This window comes from Phocoena phocoena, chromosome 2 (genome assembly GCF_963924675.1).
Source record: "Phocoena phocoena chromosome 2, mPhoPho1.1, whole genome shotgun sequence".
Classification (NCBI taxonomy): domain Eukaryota; kingdom Metazoa; phylum Chordata; class Mammalia; order Artiodactyla; family Phocoenidae; genus Phocoena; species Phocoena phocoena.
In genome coordinates this window covers 147,705,771-147,723,673 of record NC_089220.1, presented here as the reverse complement: position 1 = coordinate 147,723,673, position 17,903 = coordinate 147,705,771, and the positions used below count along the sequence as shown (strand labels likewise).

Genomic DNA, 17,903 nt, shown 5'->3' with positions numbered 1-17,903 from the left:
TCTCAGGATGTTTTTGAGCACACATCTTGCCTGGTTGTAGCTTTCTGAATTCCCCATATACATGGCTGCTTTTGAGTGTCCTAATTTCCTGGAGTTACACTCCAGCCTCTTCTAGGGGCTTTAGGTGGTTCTTGCATGTCTCTGTGTGTCATCTTCTGCCCTGGCATGTGTGGGTTTGTAGTCACCTTATAGCTTTTATGAGCAGTGCCTGACACTTTGCCCCCGCCTTTTTTTTGTTGGCTGCACTGTGCAGTTTGCAGGATCATAGTTCCCTGACCAGGGATCGAAGCTGGACCCCAGCAGTGAAAGCATTGAGTCCTAACCACTGGTCTGCCAGGGAATTCCCCACTTTTCCCATTTGTGTTCTGAGTTATGTGAGATAGGAGAGGCAAGTCCGTCCTTTAGGTAGCCTCCAGCTAAGACAGAACAGATGGACACACTAATTTGCAAGTAAGGTTTACCCTGCTCCCTCTGGCTCCTGGAGGGGATCTGGGACCTGGGCTGCTGCCACCCCAGACCAAGGTCACACCACACCACAAAACATTCCTGCCATGTCGATCACAGCCTTTTCTTGATTGTTTCTTTGCTTAGTTGCTGTAAACTGTGATTGTTTTTCAGAGCTCCTACCAAGTGTGTTCAGAAACTTCTGTTTTTTTCATGATATTTCTGTGAAGGAATGAGAGAGCCTGGAGCTTCCTAGTTCACCAGTTTGCTTGACCTCTCATAACCTTTTTTTTTTGCTTTTCTCAATCCTACACTTGCGTAATTCATTTTTTATGTTTATTTTATTGAAGTACAGTTGATTTACAATATTGTGTTAGTTTCAGATGTATAGCAAAGTGATTCAGTTATACATATGTATGTATATATCTATATTCTTTTTTCTATCCTTTTCCATTATAGTTTATTATGAGATATTGAATATAGTTCCCTATGCTATACAGTAAAACCTGTTGTTTATCTATTTGATATATGGCAGTGTGCATCTGTTAATCCCATACTCCCAATTTATCCCTCCCCACCTTTCCCCTTTGGTAACCATAAGTTTGTTTTCTATGTCTGTGAGTCTATTTCTGTTTTGTAAAATAAGTTCATTTGTATCATATTTTGGATCCCACATATAAATGATATATTTCTCTCTCTCTGACCTCTTCACTTCGTATGGTATTCTCTAGGTCCATCCATGTTGCTGCACATGGCATTATTCCATTCTTTTTTGTGGCTGGGTAGTATTCCATTATATATATGTATGTACCACATCTTCTTCTTATTCATCTGTCAGTAGATATTTAGGTTGATTCCATATCTTGGCTGTTGTAAATAGTGCCGCTTGGGGGGTGTGTGTCTTTTCGAATTAGAGCTTTTATCTTTTCCAGTTACATGCCCAGGAGTGAGATTACTGGATCATATGGTAACTCTATTTTTAGTTTTTTGAGAAACCTCCATACTGTTTTCCACAGTGGTTGCTCCAATTTACATTCCCACCAACAATGTAGGAGCATTCCCTTTTCTCCACCCCCTCTCCAGCATTTATTATTTGTAGGCTTTTTGTTGAAGGCCATTTTGACCAGTGTGAGGTGATACCTCATTGTAGTTTTGCATGTTCCTGTTGGCCATCTGTATGTCTTCTTTGGAGAAATGTCTATTTAGATCTTCTGCCCTTTGATTGGCCTGTTTGTTTTTTTGTTACTGAGGTATAGGAGCTGTTTCTGTATTTTGGAAATTAAGCCCTTGTCAGTTGCATCATTTGCAAATATTTTCTCCCAGTCTGTAGGTTGTGTTTTTGTTTTGTTTATGGTTTCCTTTGCTGTGCAAAAACTTTTAAGTTTGATTAGGTCCCATTTGTTTGTTTTTGCTTTTATTTCTTTTGCCTTGGGAGACCAACCTAAGAAAACTGTTATGATTGATGTCAGAGAATATTTTGTTTATGCTCTCTTCTGGGAGTTTTATGTTGTCATGTTTTACATTTAAGTCTTTAAGCCGTTTTGAGTTTTTTTGTGTGTATGGTGTGAGGGAGTGTTCTACCTTCATTAATTTAGGTGTGGCTGTCCAGCTTTCCCAACACCACTTGCTGAAGAGACTGTCTTTTCTCCATTGTATATTCTTCCTCCTTTGTTGAACATTAATTGTCCATAGGTGTGTGGGTTTATTTCTGGGTTCTCTGTTCTGTTACATTGATCTGTACGTCTGTTTTTGTGCCAGTAGTATACTGTTTTGATTACTGTAGCTTTGTAGTATCGTGTGAAGTCTGGAAGGGTTATGCCTACAGCTTTGTACTTTGTTCCTTTTTCCTCTGTACTTTCCAGAATTGCTTTGGCAATTCTGGGTTATTCATGGTTCCACACAGATTTTAGGATTATTTGTTCTAGTTCTGTGAAAAATGTCATGGGTAATTCAATAGGGCTCACATTAAATCTGTAGATTGCTTTGGTTAGTATGGCCATTTTAACTATATTAATTCTTCCAATGCAAGAGCATGGCATATCTTTCCATTTCCTCGAATCATTTTTGATTTCCTTTATCAGTGTTTTATAGGTCTCAGTGCATAAATCTTTCACCTCCTTGTTTAGGTTTATTCCTAGGTTTTTTTCTTTATTTTTTGTATGCAGTTTTAAGTGAGATTGCTTTTTTACTTTCTGTTTCTGATATTTCATTGTTAGTGTAAAGAAGTGCAACAGATTTCTGCTTATTAATCTTGTATCCTGCTACCTTGCTCAGTTCATTGATCACTTCTAATAGTTTTTGTGTGGAGTCTTTAGGGTTTTCTATATAGAGTATCATGTCATCTGCATATAATGATAATTTTACCTCTTCCCTTCTAGTCTGGATACTTTTTATTTTTCTTGTCTAATTGCTATGGTGAGGAATTCCAATACTATGTTGAATAGAAGTGGTGATAGTGGGCATCCTCGGCTTGTTTGAGAATTTAATGGGAAGACTTTCAGCTTTTCTTTCTTTTTTAAAAAAAATTATTTATTTTTGGCTGTGTTGGATCTTCATTGCTACGTGGGCTTTCTCTAGTTGTGAGCTGGGGCCACTCTTCATTGCGGTTCACGGGCTTCTCATTGCCATGGCTTCTCTTGTTGTGGAGCATGGGCTCTAGGCACGTGGGCTCAGTAGTTGTGCCTTGTGGGCTCTGTAGAGTGCAGGCTCAGTAGTTGTGGCGCAGAGGCTTAGTTGCTCTGCAGCATGTGGGATCTTCCCAGACCAGGGCTCAAACTCATGTCCCCTGCATTGGCAGGTGGATTCCTAATCACTGTGCCACAAGGGAAGTCCCGCTTTCAGCTTTTCATTGTTTAGTGTTATGTTGGCTATGGGCTTGTCATGTGACTTTTATTATGTTGAGATATGTTCCTTCTGTACCCACTTTGGGAAGAGTTTTTATCCCGAGTGGATGTTGAATTTTATCAAATGCTTTTCCTGTACCTATTGAGATGATCATGTGTTTTTTGTCTTTTGTTGATGTGGTGTATCACATTGATTGATTTGTATGTGTTGAACCATCCATGTGACCTTGGAATGAATTCAACTTGATCATGGTGTGTAATCCTTTTTATGGGCTGTTTTATTTGGTTTGCTAATATTTTGTTGAGGATTTTTGCATCTTTATTTATGAAAGATGTTGGCCTGTAATTTTCTTTTTTTGGTATGGTTCTATTATCAGGGTGATGGTGGCTTCATAAAATGACTTTGGGAGTGTTTCCTTCTTTTCAGTCTTTTGGAAGAGTTTGAGAAGTATAGGTATAAGTTCTTTGTACGTTTGGTAGAATTCCCCAGAGAAGCCATCCAGTCCTGGACTTTTGTTTGCAGGGAATTTTTTTTTTTATTACAGATTCTGTTTCACATCTAGTGATTGGTCTGTTCAAATTATATTTCTAATTGATTCAGTTTTGGTGGGCTGTATGTTTCTAGAAACTTGTCCATTTCTTCTGAGTTGTCCATTTTGTTGGCGTATAACTGTTCATAATTTTTTATGGTATTTTGTTAAAATACCATAAAAATCTGTGGTGTTGGTTGTTGTTTCTCCTCTTTCATTTCTTATTTTGTTTATTTGGATCCCTTCTCTTTTCTTCTTGGTGAGCTTGGCCAGAGGTTTGTTGCTTTTGTTTAACCTATCAAAAAAACCAGCTCTGGGCTTCCCTGGTGGCACAGTGGTTGAGAGTCAGCCTGCTGATGCAGGGGACACGGGTTCGTGCCCTGGTCCAGGAGGATCCCACATGCTGCGGAGCGGCTGGGCCCATGGGCCATGGCCACTGGGCCTGCGCGCCTGGAGCCTGTGCTCCGCAGCAGGAGAGGCCGTAGCAGTGAGGGGCCCACGTACCGCAAAAAAAAACCCCAACAAACCAGCTCTTGGTTTTATTGATTTTTTTCTGTTTTTTTTTTCTTACTCTCTATTTATTTCCCTTCTGATATTTATTATTTCCTCCCTCCTGCCAGCACTAGGTTCCATTTGTTCTTTTTCTGATTCTTTAGGTGGTAGGTTAGGTTGTTTATTTGAGATTTTTCTTGTTTTTTTTGAGGAAGTCCTGTATCGCTATGAACTTCCCTCTTAGAACTGCTTTTTCTGCATCCCATAGATTTTGTATGGTTGTGTTTTCATTGTCATTTGTCTCGAGGTATTTTTTAAATTTTCTCTTTGATTTCATTGTTGACCCATTGGTTTCTTAGTAGCATGTTGTTTAGTCTCCCTGTAATTGTTTTTTTTTCTTGTTTCTCTTTCTGTGGTGAATTTCTAGTTTCATGCCGTTGTGATCAGCAAAGATGCTTGAAGTAATTTTTATACTGTTAAATTTGTTGAGGTTTGTTTTGTACCCTAGAGAATGTTCTATGCATACTTAAAAAGAATGTGTATTCTGGGGTTTTTTTGGATGCAGTGTCCTGGAAATATCAACTAAATCTAACTATTCTGATGTGTCATTCAGAATCTTCATTGCCTTATTTATCTTCTATCTAGAAGATCTATCCATTGATGTCAGTGGAGTGTTAAAGTCTACTTTTTTTATATTCCCATCGAATTTTCCCTTTATGTCTGTTGTATTTGTTTTATGTATTTAGGTGCTCCTATGTTGGGTGCATATATGTTAACAAGTATGATATCCACTCCTTCTGTTGATGGTTTTATCATTATATAGTGTCCAGCTTTGTCTTTCTTTATGGCTTTTGTTTTAAAGTCTATTTTGTGTGATATGAGTATTGCTACCCTCACTTTCTTGTCATTTCCATTTGCATGAAATGACTTTTTCTGTCTCCTCACTTCCAGTCCATATGTGACTTTTGCCCTAAAGTGATCTGTAGGCAGCATATTGTAGGTCCTTATTTTATTATTCAATCTGCCACTCTGTCTTTATTTATTTTTTTTGTGGTATGCGGGCCTCTCACTGTTGTGGCCTCTCCTGTTGCAGAGCACAGGCTCCAGACACGCAGGCTCAGTGGCCATGGCTCACAGACCCATCCGCTCCGTGGCATGTGGGATCTTCCTGGACCGGGGCACGAACCCACGTCCCCTGCATCGGCAGGTGGACTCTCAACCACTGTGCCACCAGGGAAGCCCTGCCACTCTGTCTTTTGATTGGAACATTTAGTCCATTGACATTTAAAGTAATCATTGATTAGTATGTATTTATTGCCATTTTAAATCTTGTTTTCCAGTTAATTTTGTATTTCTTCTTTTTCCTTTTGTGGTTTGTTGGTTTTCTTTTGTATTATGCTCGAGTTCCTTTCTTTTTGGTTTTTGTGAATCTGTTTTATGTTTCTGATTTGTGGTTACCCTGGTTTTCAAGTATGTTAACCCATAACTGTATCTACTTGCTTTAGACTGGTTGTCATATAAGCTGAAACACATTCTAAAAGATCTGCATTTTCTTACTCCCCTTCCCCACATTTTCTCATAACCTTTTATGTGAGAACTTTTTCCAGGTTGTCATTGATTTAAATTGTCTTTTTAGTAACATAGAACTACTGATAAATTCTTATTGCATGTAATAAGAATTCTTATACAAATATAAAACTTGATTGCTCAAACCTATAGAATACAAATTAATGACATTCATTTAGTCTGGCAGGTGTTGTTTTGCTGAAACTAAAAGCTCTTTCACCAAGTACTTGTGGTACTAGTTACCCAGAATTTCTTTTGAGTTTACCACAACCTAAACTGCAGAATTTCGAGTGAATAACTTCTTACTGCTTTTGTTGATTCGTTTCTGTGGTGCACCTTGGTGTCACCTGGCCTTCACTGGGCTTGAATGAATTTATGACATTTTAGATCCAGTTCTTTTCTCAGTAAATTAGGTTAATTTAGGTGTTGTCACATGGCACCACTGCACTCTTAAACCTACATGCAAACATGGACATATCTTTAAAATTTTGTGTTTGCATGTTTTTTTTTTTTTTTTTTGCGGTACGCGGGCCTCTCACTGCTGTGGCCTCTCCCGTTGCGGAACACAGGCTCCGGACGCGCAGGCTCAGCGGCCATGGCTCATGGGCCCAGCCGCGCCACGGCATGTGGGATCTTCCCGGACCAGGGCACAAACCTGCGTCCCCTGCATCGGCAGGCGGACTCTCAACTGCTGCGCCACCAGGGAAGCCCTGCCTCTTTTAATTCTTTTAGAGAGCCTGTAGATTCCCCCACTTTGAGTCGATGGTGCAGACACTGACTTGCTATTAGGATGCTTTCCCAGGGGCTTGAAGAGTGGGCAGTGTGTGGGGATAGGAGAGAGTCGTTTTGCAAAATTGAGAGGGGTGGCCTTATAAAGAATGGTGAGATTTGGAAATTGGGGGGAGGAGACCTGATAAACAGTTTGAGCAAAGATAGGATATGCCAGGGTTATTCAGTTGGGGTTTTTTAATTTATTTATTTATATTTTGTTTTATTTTTTGGCTGTGCTGCGAGGCTTGCCAAACTAACATATCTTAGTTCCCCAACCAGGGATTGAACCCAGGCCCTCAGCAGTGAAAGCACCGAGTCCTAACCATTGGACCACCAGGGAGTTCCCAGTTGGGTTTTTTTTAGATGAAATAGAGGAGCTGAGGGGGATGGCATCTTAGAATGAGAGGCAATTATAGAGGTGGGCTGGGGTCAGATTATGAGGAGTTTGAAGTGATGTTGGGGTTTGATTCTAAGTATTTTACTTAATAGCATCACGACAACTCATTTTACAAGTGAGAAGACTGAGAAAAAGAGACTAAATAATTTGCCAAAGCTTACACACATGGTAAAAGCTAACCGACACATACCTAGGCAGATAAGCTTATGAATTTGCCCCTGTAACTCCTGCTCCATTTAACTCCATGTCACAGATATGAAGGGTTTGTGTCTTCCTGGGTGAAGAATCCATTTTTTGTAGGGATATTTAACTCTATAGTGATAGAGACAGACCTCCTTATTGGTAGAATGGGGTTAATACATCTACCCCAGGTTGTTGGGAGTGTGAATTCAAATAAATGTGTGACAAAATGAAAATATTTGTGTACTTAGATTCTTATAGCACATAAGTGCTACCATTATCATCATCATCATCATCACCATCATCTGCTATGGTTTCAGTCCTTGAGTTTATGTACATTTAGAAGTGTCCCTGTTATCTTCATGTTTAAGTAGAACTCCTAAACTTTTTTCGTCAAAGATATCAGCATTGGGACTTCCCTGGTGGCGCGGTGGTTGGGAATCTGCCTGCCAATGCAGGGGACACGGGTTTGAGCCCTGGTCCAGGAGGATCCCATGTGCCGCGGAGCAGCTAAGCCCGTTCGCCACAACTGCTGAACTTGCGCTTTTAAGAGCCCATGAGCCACAGCTGCTGAGGCCCCTGCACCTAGAGCCCATGCTCCGCAATAAAAAAAGCCACCACAGTGAGAAACCTGCACACCGCAATGAAGAGTGGCCCCCGCTCGCCGCAGCTAGAGAAAGCGCACACACAGCAACGAAGACCCCAACATAGCCAAAAATAAATAAATAAAATAAATAAATTTATTTAAAAAAATAAAAGATATCAGCGTTTTGTAAAATGTTAGTAGTACACCAGCCATAACTTGTAGATTAAAGTAGAAAAATCTCCTTGCAGAGGAGTTAACAGAATTATTTTGTTTTCAGAGTAGCATATCTGAATCATAATAAGAAAAAGAATCTCTTATACTGCGAACAAAGCTTACAGATGTTGAAGAAGGTTCGGGCCCATTGTATGTGTCAGCGGTCCTGGACCACAGGGTGCAGGGTGGCAGTGCTCCTACTGCTCAAAGAAGGGCTTCGTTTGGGAGATTTTGAGGGGATTCCTGTATTGGATTGGCAGGTGCAGATTTTCTTTCTTTCTCTTTTTCTCTTGCTCTTTCTGTTTTCTTAACTAGAACTTTCAGACATCTGCAGAAGTAGAGTAATAAAATGAACCTCAGTGTGCCCATTCTGACTTGAACAGTTCTCACCCTCACATTTTGCTTTTATTTTGTTTTTTCCTCCCCTCTGCACACACAGTTTTAAAAAGTGTTATGTCTGTATGTATTTACTTCTTTATTTTCAGGCCAGGTGTGATTTAACAGCATGCCATTGGCCGTAAACATTTCAACATGCATCTCTAACAGATACCATTCCAGTTTCTTGCCTAGCACGATCATTCCCAAACACTCACAGACTTTATTTCTTTAAGGCAGAAAATTAGATTCAACTATAAGTACCTAAGAATTTTAAAAAACAAATTTTTACACTTGTTTCCCTTTGGGGAATATACATGTTAACTCCTTTGGTTGCCACCATTCCATGAAATATAATTCAGAGAATGCTGAAACACTGTAGAAAAAGCAAAAGTCTGAAATTCCTTCTTCTGTCTGGGATAATAATTTTAGTTATTTTTTTATTGAGTTTATGAGAATAAGAAAAATAATACGAAAATCTTTTTGTTTTGTTCTCAGTCTTTGGATTCCGTGTGCCATTTGGGTTTTAATGTGTGGAATAGAATGGCTGTTGGACAGGGTCTGTTGTGATTAGGATTTTGGACTTGAGTGGCAGGGACATGTGACTGCTGTGCAAGGGTTATTTTTGGGATCTGGGTGTCGGCTTCTCATCAGAAACTACAGAAAGTTAGTGGGAGATGCACATGCGGAGGCTCAGAAAGCGACAAGCATTTTTATGTGAGCTTTTGAACTTTCGAACATGGGTTGTTGCTTCAGCAAAGAATTAAGTAGTGACAATGACAGTGAAAAAACTGGCCTGTTAGAAAAATCTGTGGAGGAGAAGGAACCAGAGAGCAAGATAAGTAAAACTTTATCTTCATTATTCGGTACCTGTGGAGGTGAGGAACTTCGTGGAGTGGGACACAGGGCCGGTGTGTGGGCCGGGGTTTTTGTGAGGCTGGTGCACAGACAGGGTACAATGCCAGGGCAGCCACTTAACTCGGTCTCCTCTCCCACGTCTGGGTTCTTAACTGGGTCTGAAAGTGTGGGTGAGGCTGACAAGAACCCCGATGTCTCTGCTGTCGAGTGGGGTGGTGAAGGTGCCTGCGCCCCTCTGAGCGGGGGCCTCCCTGAGGGTGAGGGACCCCGCTCACGTTCCCGGGCGCCCTCCCACCGGGACCTTGGCAGTCACCCTCCCTGCTGTCACCCAACCACCTGGGAAAGCTCTGCAGTAGAGAATGAGGTAGTGGTAACTGTTCAGATTGGCAGCGCTGCTAACTCTGCAGGTTTGAATCGTGGGGAGAGGGAGGGTGGAGATCCTATTTGTGGTGACTACAAACGATGTAGGAATTCACGAGAGAGCGGGTTTTACAGTATTTGTGTTATTGACCCTGACGGCCCGGACGTTGGAGATGAGCTGTGTGCTCTTGTGCATGGAACAGCTGCGGCTCCAGAGAGTTGTCCAGCTGTCACCTCCAAGGGGGTCTGCGGAGGGGCCTGGCCACCAGACAATGCTGCCCAAGGGCCAGCGGAGTCAGAGGCACCGCGGGCAGAGCCATCCCTGCAGGGCGGGCCACTCCCAGGGGAAAGGAAGGAAGCTTTTAACGAGAAAACTGAACCTAGTTCTGAACTTTTGAGTGATGGTGACCCACCCTGTAAAGTAAACATCGGTGACCTGCAGGCAAAGACTTCCACCAGGTTTCCTGAAGATTACACAGAAAGGAGTGTATTATGTAATGTTGGCACACTCCCCACATTAAATATCAGCACAGACATTGACTCGCTACTGTGTGTGTGCACTGTCCCAGAAGGGAGAGAGCACTGCAGTTCAGGACCGGGAGGTCAGGTGGCTGATTCACATGTTAATTTAATTAATGGCACTTCAAACGTTGAAAGAAACGGTGATTCTGGTGCTATAACAGCTACTGTACATCAGAGTTTAAACGCTGGAAAGGAAGGAGAAAATAACTCTATAAAACCACTAAAAGACAATGATTGTTCCAGTTTAGATGTTAGCAGATCAGACAGTCTCCTTTCCATAAGTCTAGATAGAATCAATTTAAGTTCAGAAAGATGTATCACTTCACCGAGCTTTGGAAATGAGTGTCTTCCTATTCATGCAAATATCCAAGAATCAGCCCCTAACAGATATGATGATCCGGGCACTGAGTTCCTCCTGGGGCCAGTGATGCTTGAGGAGCAGCACCAGGGTGACTACAGCTTGGAAGTGGGAAGCAGCCAGCTTGCAAACAAAGCAGAATTGTCTTTGCAGTCTCAAAATAGTTCATCTTATCAACATGAGGATGAAATTAGCATTTTTGAAGATGAGGGTTGTGGTTCGAGGGCTTTTGAATGGAGAGCTGCCTGTCAGGTACATCTGAGTGCAGACATTAGGGCCAGCAAGGCCCAGATCAGTGATGTAACGTGTGCAGTGCAGGCAGCAGACGTGGAGGGAGTGTTCCGAAACTCACAGGAAGTGCCCCGAAACGGCGAGTCTCTCTATGGCTCCAGGTGGCTCAAGAGTGACTTCATTTCCTCTGCATGTATTTCCACCTGCGCTGAAGAGGAAAGTGAAACAGAGGATGAAACGTGTGTGAAGAGCTCAGGGAGTCACCCTCACAGACTAGAAAGTGCTGAACAAGAATCACTGAGAGCCAATCACAGAGAAACCAGTAAAATTGACGTAGGAAGTGTCCAGTCAGACCCTAAAACAGCCTTTGACTGGGAAACAAATGCACAAAAATGCAAGGTGGTGCGCAGTCAGGATGTGCTGGCTTGTGTTAGTTCTAGTGTAGCAAAAAACCCTGACTTTGAAACAAATCAAGTAGAAAAAAATGATGAAACTTGTAGAGTAAATGACGACAGATATGAAGATCTTAGTCTTGTGCCAGCTTTAAACCAGAGTTCGAGTCCAGGTGCACGGGAGTCAGAAGTAGTGCAGATGAACTCTATGGACAATGGTGGGAGCCCGCAACTGAAGCAGGTGTTCTCCGAGTCAGCTGAAGAAGTTTTTTATGCCTCCGATGGACGTGCATTGGGGGTGGGAAAACCAGAGTTGCTCGGTGGAGAAGAGGAGGAGATGCTTTGTCTGAAGGAAGGCGGCAGTGGTCCCGGCATCATCAGCTGTGTGGGTCTGCGCGGGACAAGCAGACATGCACGCCGTTTCAGACAAAGGGGTGCCAGGCCCACTGTGCAGGGACCTGGGTTACATAGGGAAGTGGGTTTGGTGGGAAGTTCAAAGGTGATCTTTGGAAGAATGGAGTTAGGGGGCGCTCGTGCGGGGTGCTCCTGCTTGGCTGGTGTTGACCCTGCCGAAGTGGACGGATACTCAGCTGCTCCTCTCGATGGTCCGCAGGTGATTCCCGTCATCCCAGGTGACAGCAAGGAAATAGCAGTACCAGGTTGCAAGGACACTGTTCTACCACTCATATCTGAAAAGCCCTCACAGGGGGATTTGCAGAGCTTCCCAGAGGAACTGTACTCCCAGTTTTTGAATGAACTTTCCTGTTACCCGATGGCAGAGTTGGCAAGACAGATGTTTTCTGAAGGGCTGGCAGATGGTTGTGGATATCAAGTGGGCTGCCCGTGGACTAATACAGCTGCGAAAGACACATTAGAAGAGCAGATACTTAGTGAGGACCTGCACAGTAAGCCACAGGACCTAGAGATCTCTTTGTTTTGGATGGAAAAGCCCCCTTATCAGCTACCAGTGGCAGAAGATGGTGTTATTTGGGGATGGCAAGAGAGAGGTGGACAGTTAGTAAGTATGCTGTACCAGTTCTTAATATTGTGCAGTGATGTGTTAATCTTTCATTTTGATTGCTTTTAACTCAGATTAACAAAGATTTATTCTAAACAATTGGCAGTCGTTTGAATGTTATTGTAAAGCTATAAGTTAGTATAACATCAATTTAACCATTTCCAAACTGAAGAACGTGAATTTGGTTCACTGGTTAGTATATTTAAGCCAGAATCTACGTGTCAACTCTCGTTAGCGCTAACCCCTGCATGCTGGTCATCAGATGCATGTGCCCCCAGAGGCTGCTCCCCTCAGTCTTCATCCATCCTGTCCTCACCACCAGCCCTTTGTTGGAGCGGAACAAACTTTTGGCCCATTGGGTGTTTAAAGTCACTTCTCAGAAGTTTACACTTGCAGAATGTAGAGGCATTAAAATCTGTGCTTTCCACTGTTTTTGTATGGTAACCATCTAAGGGAGGTAGAACTTGATGCTTTTAACTGGCTCCAAAATCTTGGTTCTGTCTTCTTTTAGTCAGAAGCACCTGCAGAGCTTTTTGGACCTCAGTGCTCAGGCCCCACTGGTTCGGGAGAACCTTCGCAAATGATCCTGCAATGGGCAGCTAGTTTGAGCATCTTCGTAGAATTTCTGTAATAAATGAAACATTCAACAAACAGGAAGTTAGTCTTGCTCTTAAAGCTGTCCTTTGGACCTGCATACTTGTAATAGCAAAATCTCATTCATTCAATCAGTAGTTTATTTTTAGTGATTTTTGTTGCATTAGGCAAGAAAAATGGTAATAGTAAGGAGATAGATGTGGCTCCAGTGTTATGCCTATTATATGGAAATAAACAAGTAGAAATTAAATCCTATAATTTATCCATTAACCTCCTTTCTTTCCTTTCCATGCCCACATTTGGGAGTTTTACCAGAAACAGTTACATTCAAGTTAATCAGTTTTGTTCCTTAAGTAGTTATGGAGGCAAAACACTACCTAATCATTTCCATCAGTGGATGTGGTTGACACCTGGCTGCGAGAGTCCGTGCCTGTACCTCAAGTAGAGTGCCCATGGGTCTTGCTCTTACACACGTGGGTGAGGTACGTGTGTACTGTTCTGAATTAGCTTTTCAATTGTGAGATGTGCCCAACAGTATTCTAATTTGACAGACTACATTTAATGAGAGTGCTCTTTGTTCAGAACTCCAGTTCTCAAAGTGCTTGTACAGACATCTTTTTAAACTAGTCTTAAGTAGCCACTGTTATTCCATTTTACAAATAAAAAGCCAGAGTTACAGATGTCATGACTGTAAAGCCTTACTAAACTTAGTGGCAAATCCAGGAATAGTCCATGCTAACTTAAAATAGAAAACAAGTGCTTCTTTTCCTCCATTATCTCACCTATTTTATGTTCTCCATGTGCCTTTCCCTTCCTCTGGTGTTAGTTACTCTAGTTCCTACTCAGTTACTCGTCAGTGGGACCATTCTGTTTCCTGGCCAGAAAATGTAAGTTTATGAGTTGGTAGGTTATTTATTTTTGTTAATGGAACGTAGCGTTTAGAGGCTTAGAAAGTTTCTTTGGAGTGTCAAGAATTTGGGGATACTGTACTCTTCAAAGAGTAACATTGGGCATTTGTATAGGATGGCTTCAGCATGTAGCCTTTAAGGTCAGCTCACCGCTGGTTCTAATAACCATTGCTTAGCCATGATTTTTCAGTGGAAAAATAAGACTTAGGAAGCTGTGCAGATGAAACTTAAGTTGTTGATAATCAGTTGGAGGTCCCTATGACTGCAAGAGAGTAGCTACATTTTTAAAGAAATATTTTTAGTACAAGTTGTTTCTCATGTGAGTTACATGAAGTTAATGAACTCTTGATAAATGTTTTGTTTTTCCTGATATTAGAACACAGTTTTCTAATTACCATAATTTTTGTTGGCAAGTTACTTAACCTTTCTCTACCTTGGTTTTCTTCCTTGTGAAATGGGGTGTGATGACCACTGCCTCCTAGGGTGTTAGGATTAAACGCAGGTATATGCGTGGTGTGCACCTGTCACCCAGCAGGCCCTCGTGCTAGCTAGCTGTCATGTTGTTCCCCCTTAATCATGTCTCTGTTCTTGCATCCCATGTCACACCTCAGTACCTCTTGAATACTTGTTAACTGCTCAAAACTGGTAAATCCCTAATACTTGATTTACTGCTTTAGAAGTAGTAAATTGCGTACAGATATGGTTCCATTCAGCTGTGGCATAAAACCTTGCACAAGTTGTCAAATAGTGGAAAGTAGAATTTTCTGTTATTACGTTATTAAACATTCATTCCTTCTGCATGTTTCTCAGGCAGCTCCATGCTGAGCTCAGGACTGCCAGGTGTCAGCCATGAAGTGTGCCCAGGGTGGACGTCCGGGAACCCTCGGGCCGCAGAGAGGACAGGACATGTCCTTGCGGTGCAAGCAGAGGGAGGAGCACGCGGCCCTGGGATGCTGCTTGCTGGCAGGGTGCTCCCAGGACCGTGTGTGTGTGTGTGTGTGTGTGTGTGTGTGTGTGTGTGTGTGTGTGTGTGTGTTAGTGAGCTAAAAGTGTGTCGTTGATGCAGTGTAGCCAACTGAATATGGTGCTAAAAATGGAAAAGACCAGTGTGGGTTGGTGTTGGGAATTTAGAGAATGTATAGCATGTCCACGAGGTCAGGGGAGTATGTTCCGTGGGTGGGAAACTTGATGTGTGTTGTGTGGTAGAACGAGACTGGGTCTAACCAGAAAAGGTGATTTACGCTAGTATTAGAATAGGAAAGAAAATAAAGATTTGAGTTAAAAAAAAGAACAGATTGAAAAAGTGTAACTGCTGATAAGGGCAGTGGTGTCTGTGAGGTGCGGAGCGTCTTCTGCGTTGCTGTGCTCAAGGCAGCAGTCGTTTCTGCCTGTTCCCCATGATACTCTGATCGCCTCGTGCTGTACTGGGCACTTAGTGAGAATTTCAGAATTTGTTAGAGAGATGAGTGGATGTGCAGAAGCAGAGACCAGAAATGAGCTGGAAGTTTAGATGTCATTTAAGAAGGGAGCTTGAAGAGTAAGTGCTTCTTGAGAATGATATTCTTGAAGGAGAAGGGGGACCCTATTCTTTGCCCTATCCAGTACTTTACTTAAAAGGACTCCAGATAGGCCCTCACTTAGGTCCCTGGTTTTGTGGGCATGAAGTTTATTGCCCACGCCTCCTCGGTATGAACAGAATGTATTCTGTAGTTTTAATCCACATCAGTCTCTTTGCTCAATTTCAGAAAAACTTTCACTACAAACTATAATCGCCCCAGCTAGGGTGAATTTCCTTTTTAGGATTGTTAACCCACATGTTTCCTTCTTGGCTCATCATGATGCCCCTGACCTTGGAGACGGCATCTCTGGGGTCATGCAGTGAGGCTGCTCCCAGTTTGGAGCTCCTGTCTGGCACTACCTGGGGGCTTCTGGGACCTGGAACCTTGTCTCCCTCCCTTTGGAAGCTCTGGCCCCTGCACAGAGGTGTTAAGGCTTATGGTGCCTGGGAAAAGGCAGATCATTTGGCTAGGTTTTGCTCAGGAATCATGGCAGTAGAACTGGAGTTAGTTTGGGGGCAGCTGTCCCCGGGACATCAACTAACTTTTAGAGTTTGGGAGCCACTCAAGGTTTGTAAGCAGGAGAGGAAAAATCCAGGGGTGGTTGTGGGTTTAGTAGGGTGTGCCAGGGAAGACCTCAGCAATCCCCAAGGCGTGTGAAGGCGTGAGCCAGCCGTGCGGATGTCTGGGAGTGTTCTGGTCAAATGGAGCCGGGCAAGCAGAAGGGCCCGGTGTGTCCAGAACAGCAAGGAGGCCGAGTAACTGGAAATAAGCACAAAGAGTGGCCGCACCAGGCACCCCTCCACCAGACTTTCATTTTCTGCAGCCTTTACTTCTGTGAGTGTTCGAGCTTTATTTTAACATTTTATCCATTGATATTCAGATTTCTAAATCTGTGAATTGTGTTGGGAATCTGGAACAGAGATGATAATTGGATCACCAGTTATTTATCAGTTACACAGTTGATCAGATATCTCCATGAAGGCAGGGGCTCTTTCATTCCTGTTTCTAGAGAGCCTTCTACTTAGTAAGAACTTAAAATCTACTGGTGAGTTGAGTTCTGAGTACATCAACTTTTATTACTTTTTCACTTGATTTCATCCTAAACGTACATGTAAATAGGTTCAGCCTTTTCCCCATAAATTCTCTAAGATGGATGTGTTTTAACTCTGAATTAGTAAGTAAAATTGCATTTGATTGAAATTTGGATACAAATGAATATATCACATTTTTTCTTAGGTACCAACGGCCAAGGTTTCAGAGCTAAACCCTAATGCAAAAGTATGGGGGACTCCTGTGTTACACTTGGAAGCAAGTAGTGCAGCGGATGGCAGTGTGAGCGCAGCCTGGGAGGCGACGCCCGGCCGCGGCCAGGAGGGTGAGTGGGTGGGGGCGAGGGGCATCTTTCCTCTTGGCTTCGGCTTTGTTTCCTTGTAGTTCATCTTTGGGAAAGTGTTTGTTAAGATCTGTGTCACGGTTAGTGACAGTATTTAAGAGCAATGAGGTTTCTCACAGTCAAGTTAAAAAGGTCAGGTAACTGCAGGTATAAGTCTTTTGTTTTGTTTTGTTTTAAGAGAAGGCTGTTCTTCTAACCCTGCCTTTTGGGGTGAAATTCTTAATTACAGGATTGGACACCAATGGTGATGGTGACAAAAGTCATGAGAATGCTGCACTGTCAGATTTTCAGGAGTCAGACCAGACAGCCATGAGCACTTTGGGTCTGGACCACTCAGAGTATGAATCACCGCCTGAAAATAGCGAGACGGGTAAAGCTGTTTTATGAATTCATTTTCATATAGAGTATGGGCTTCTTCATGTAACATTTTTAATTCTTTGTTCATTTCTTTTTGTTTCTTCCCTTGTGGTTTGATGATTTCTTTAGTGTCATGCTTGTGTTCTTTTCTCTCTAGCTTTTGTGTATCTATTGTAGGTTTTTGATTTGTGGTTACCATGGGGTTCCTCATATATGTTAACCTATAACTATGTCTACTTGTTTTAGACTGATAGTCATTTAAGTTCAAACACATTCTAAAAGATCCTTCTTTTTTTACTCCCCTCCCCCACATTTTGTTTTTGATGTCATTTTGTATATTCTTGTTTCTCCCTTAACTGTGTATTGTAGTTATAGTTGCTTTTACAGTTTGTATCCTTATCTACATACTGACTTACTTAAGTAATCTTCATTCCTTGCTATATGTCTGCCTTTCCTAGTGGAATTTTCCCTTTCCAATAGATTCTTAGTTCTTTTCCACTTCAAGAAGGCCCTTCAACATTTCTTTTAGTGTAGGTTTAAGTATTGAATTATTTTAGTTTTTTGCTTGTCTGAGACGTTCTTTAATCTCTTCTTCAATTCCGAAGGAGGATAATCTTGCTGTATAGAGTATCCTAGGTTGCAGGTTTTTCCCTTTCAGCACTTTAAGTATATATATCATGCCACTCCCTTCTGGCCTGCAGAGTTTCAGCAGGAAAATCAGCTGATAACCTTATGGGGGTTCTCTTGTATGTGACTCTTTGTTTTTCTCTTGTTGTCTTTAGAATTCTCTCTGTAACCTTTACCATTTTAATTATGATATGTTGTGGTGTGGATCCCTGGGTTCATCTTGTTTGGGACCCTCTGTGCTTCCTGTACCTGGATATCTCTTTACTTCTTCAGCTTTGGGAAGTTTCCAGCCATAATTTCATCAGATACATTTTCTACCCCCTTCTCTC

At 42.2% G+C, this 17,903-nt stretch overlaps 1 protein-coding gene across 1 annotated transcript in view; it reads left to right on the top strand.

The window, feature by feature from the left end:
- Nucleotides 1-17,903, top strand: part of LARP4B (La ribonucleoprotein 4B) — a 56,080-nt gene that overhangs the window by 6,080 nt on the left and 32,097 nt on the right. Inside the window, exons 3-4 of the mRNA XM_065872187.1 lie at nucleotides 16,434-16,572; nucleotides 16,820-16,960. Coding sequence (XP_065728259.1) covers nucleotides 16,434-16,572; nucleotides 16,820-16,960 — 280 coding nt within the window. The remainder of the gene's footprint in view (nucleotides 1-16,433; nucleotides 16,573-16,819; nucleotides 16,961-17,903) is intronic.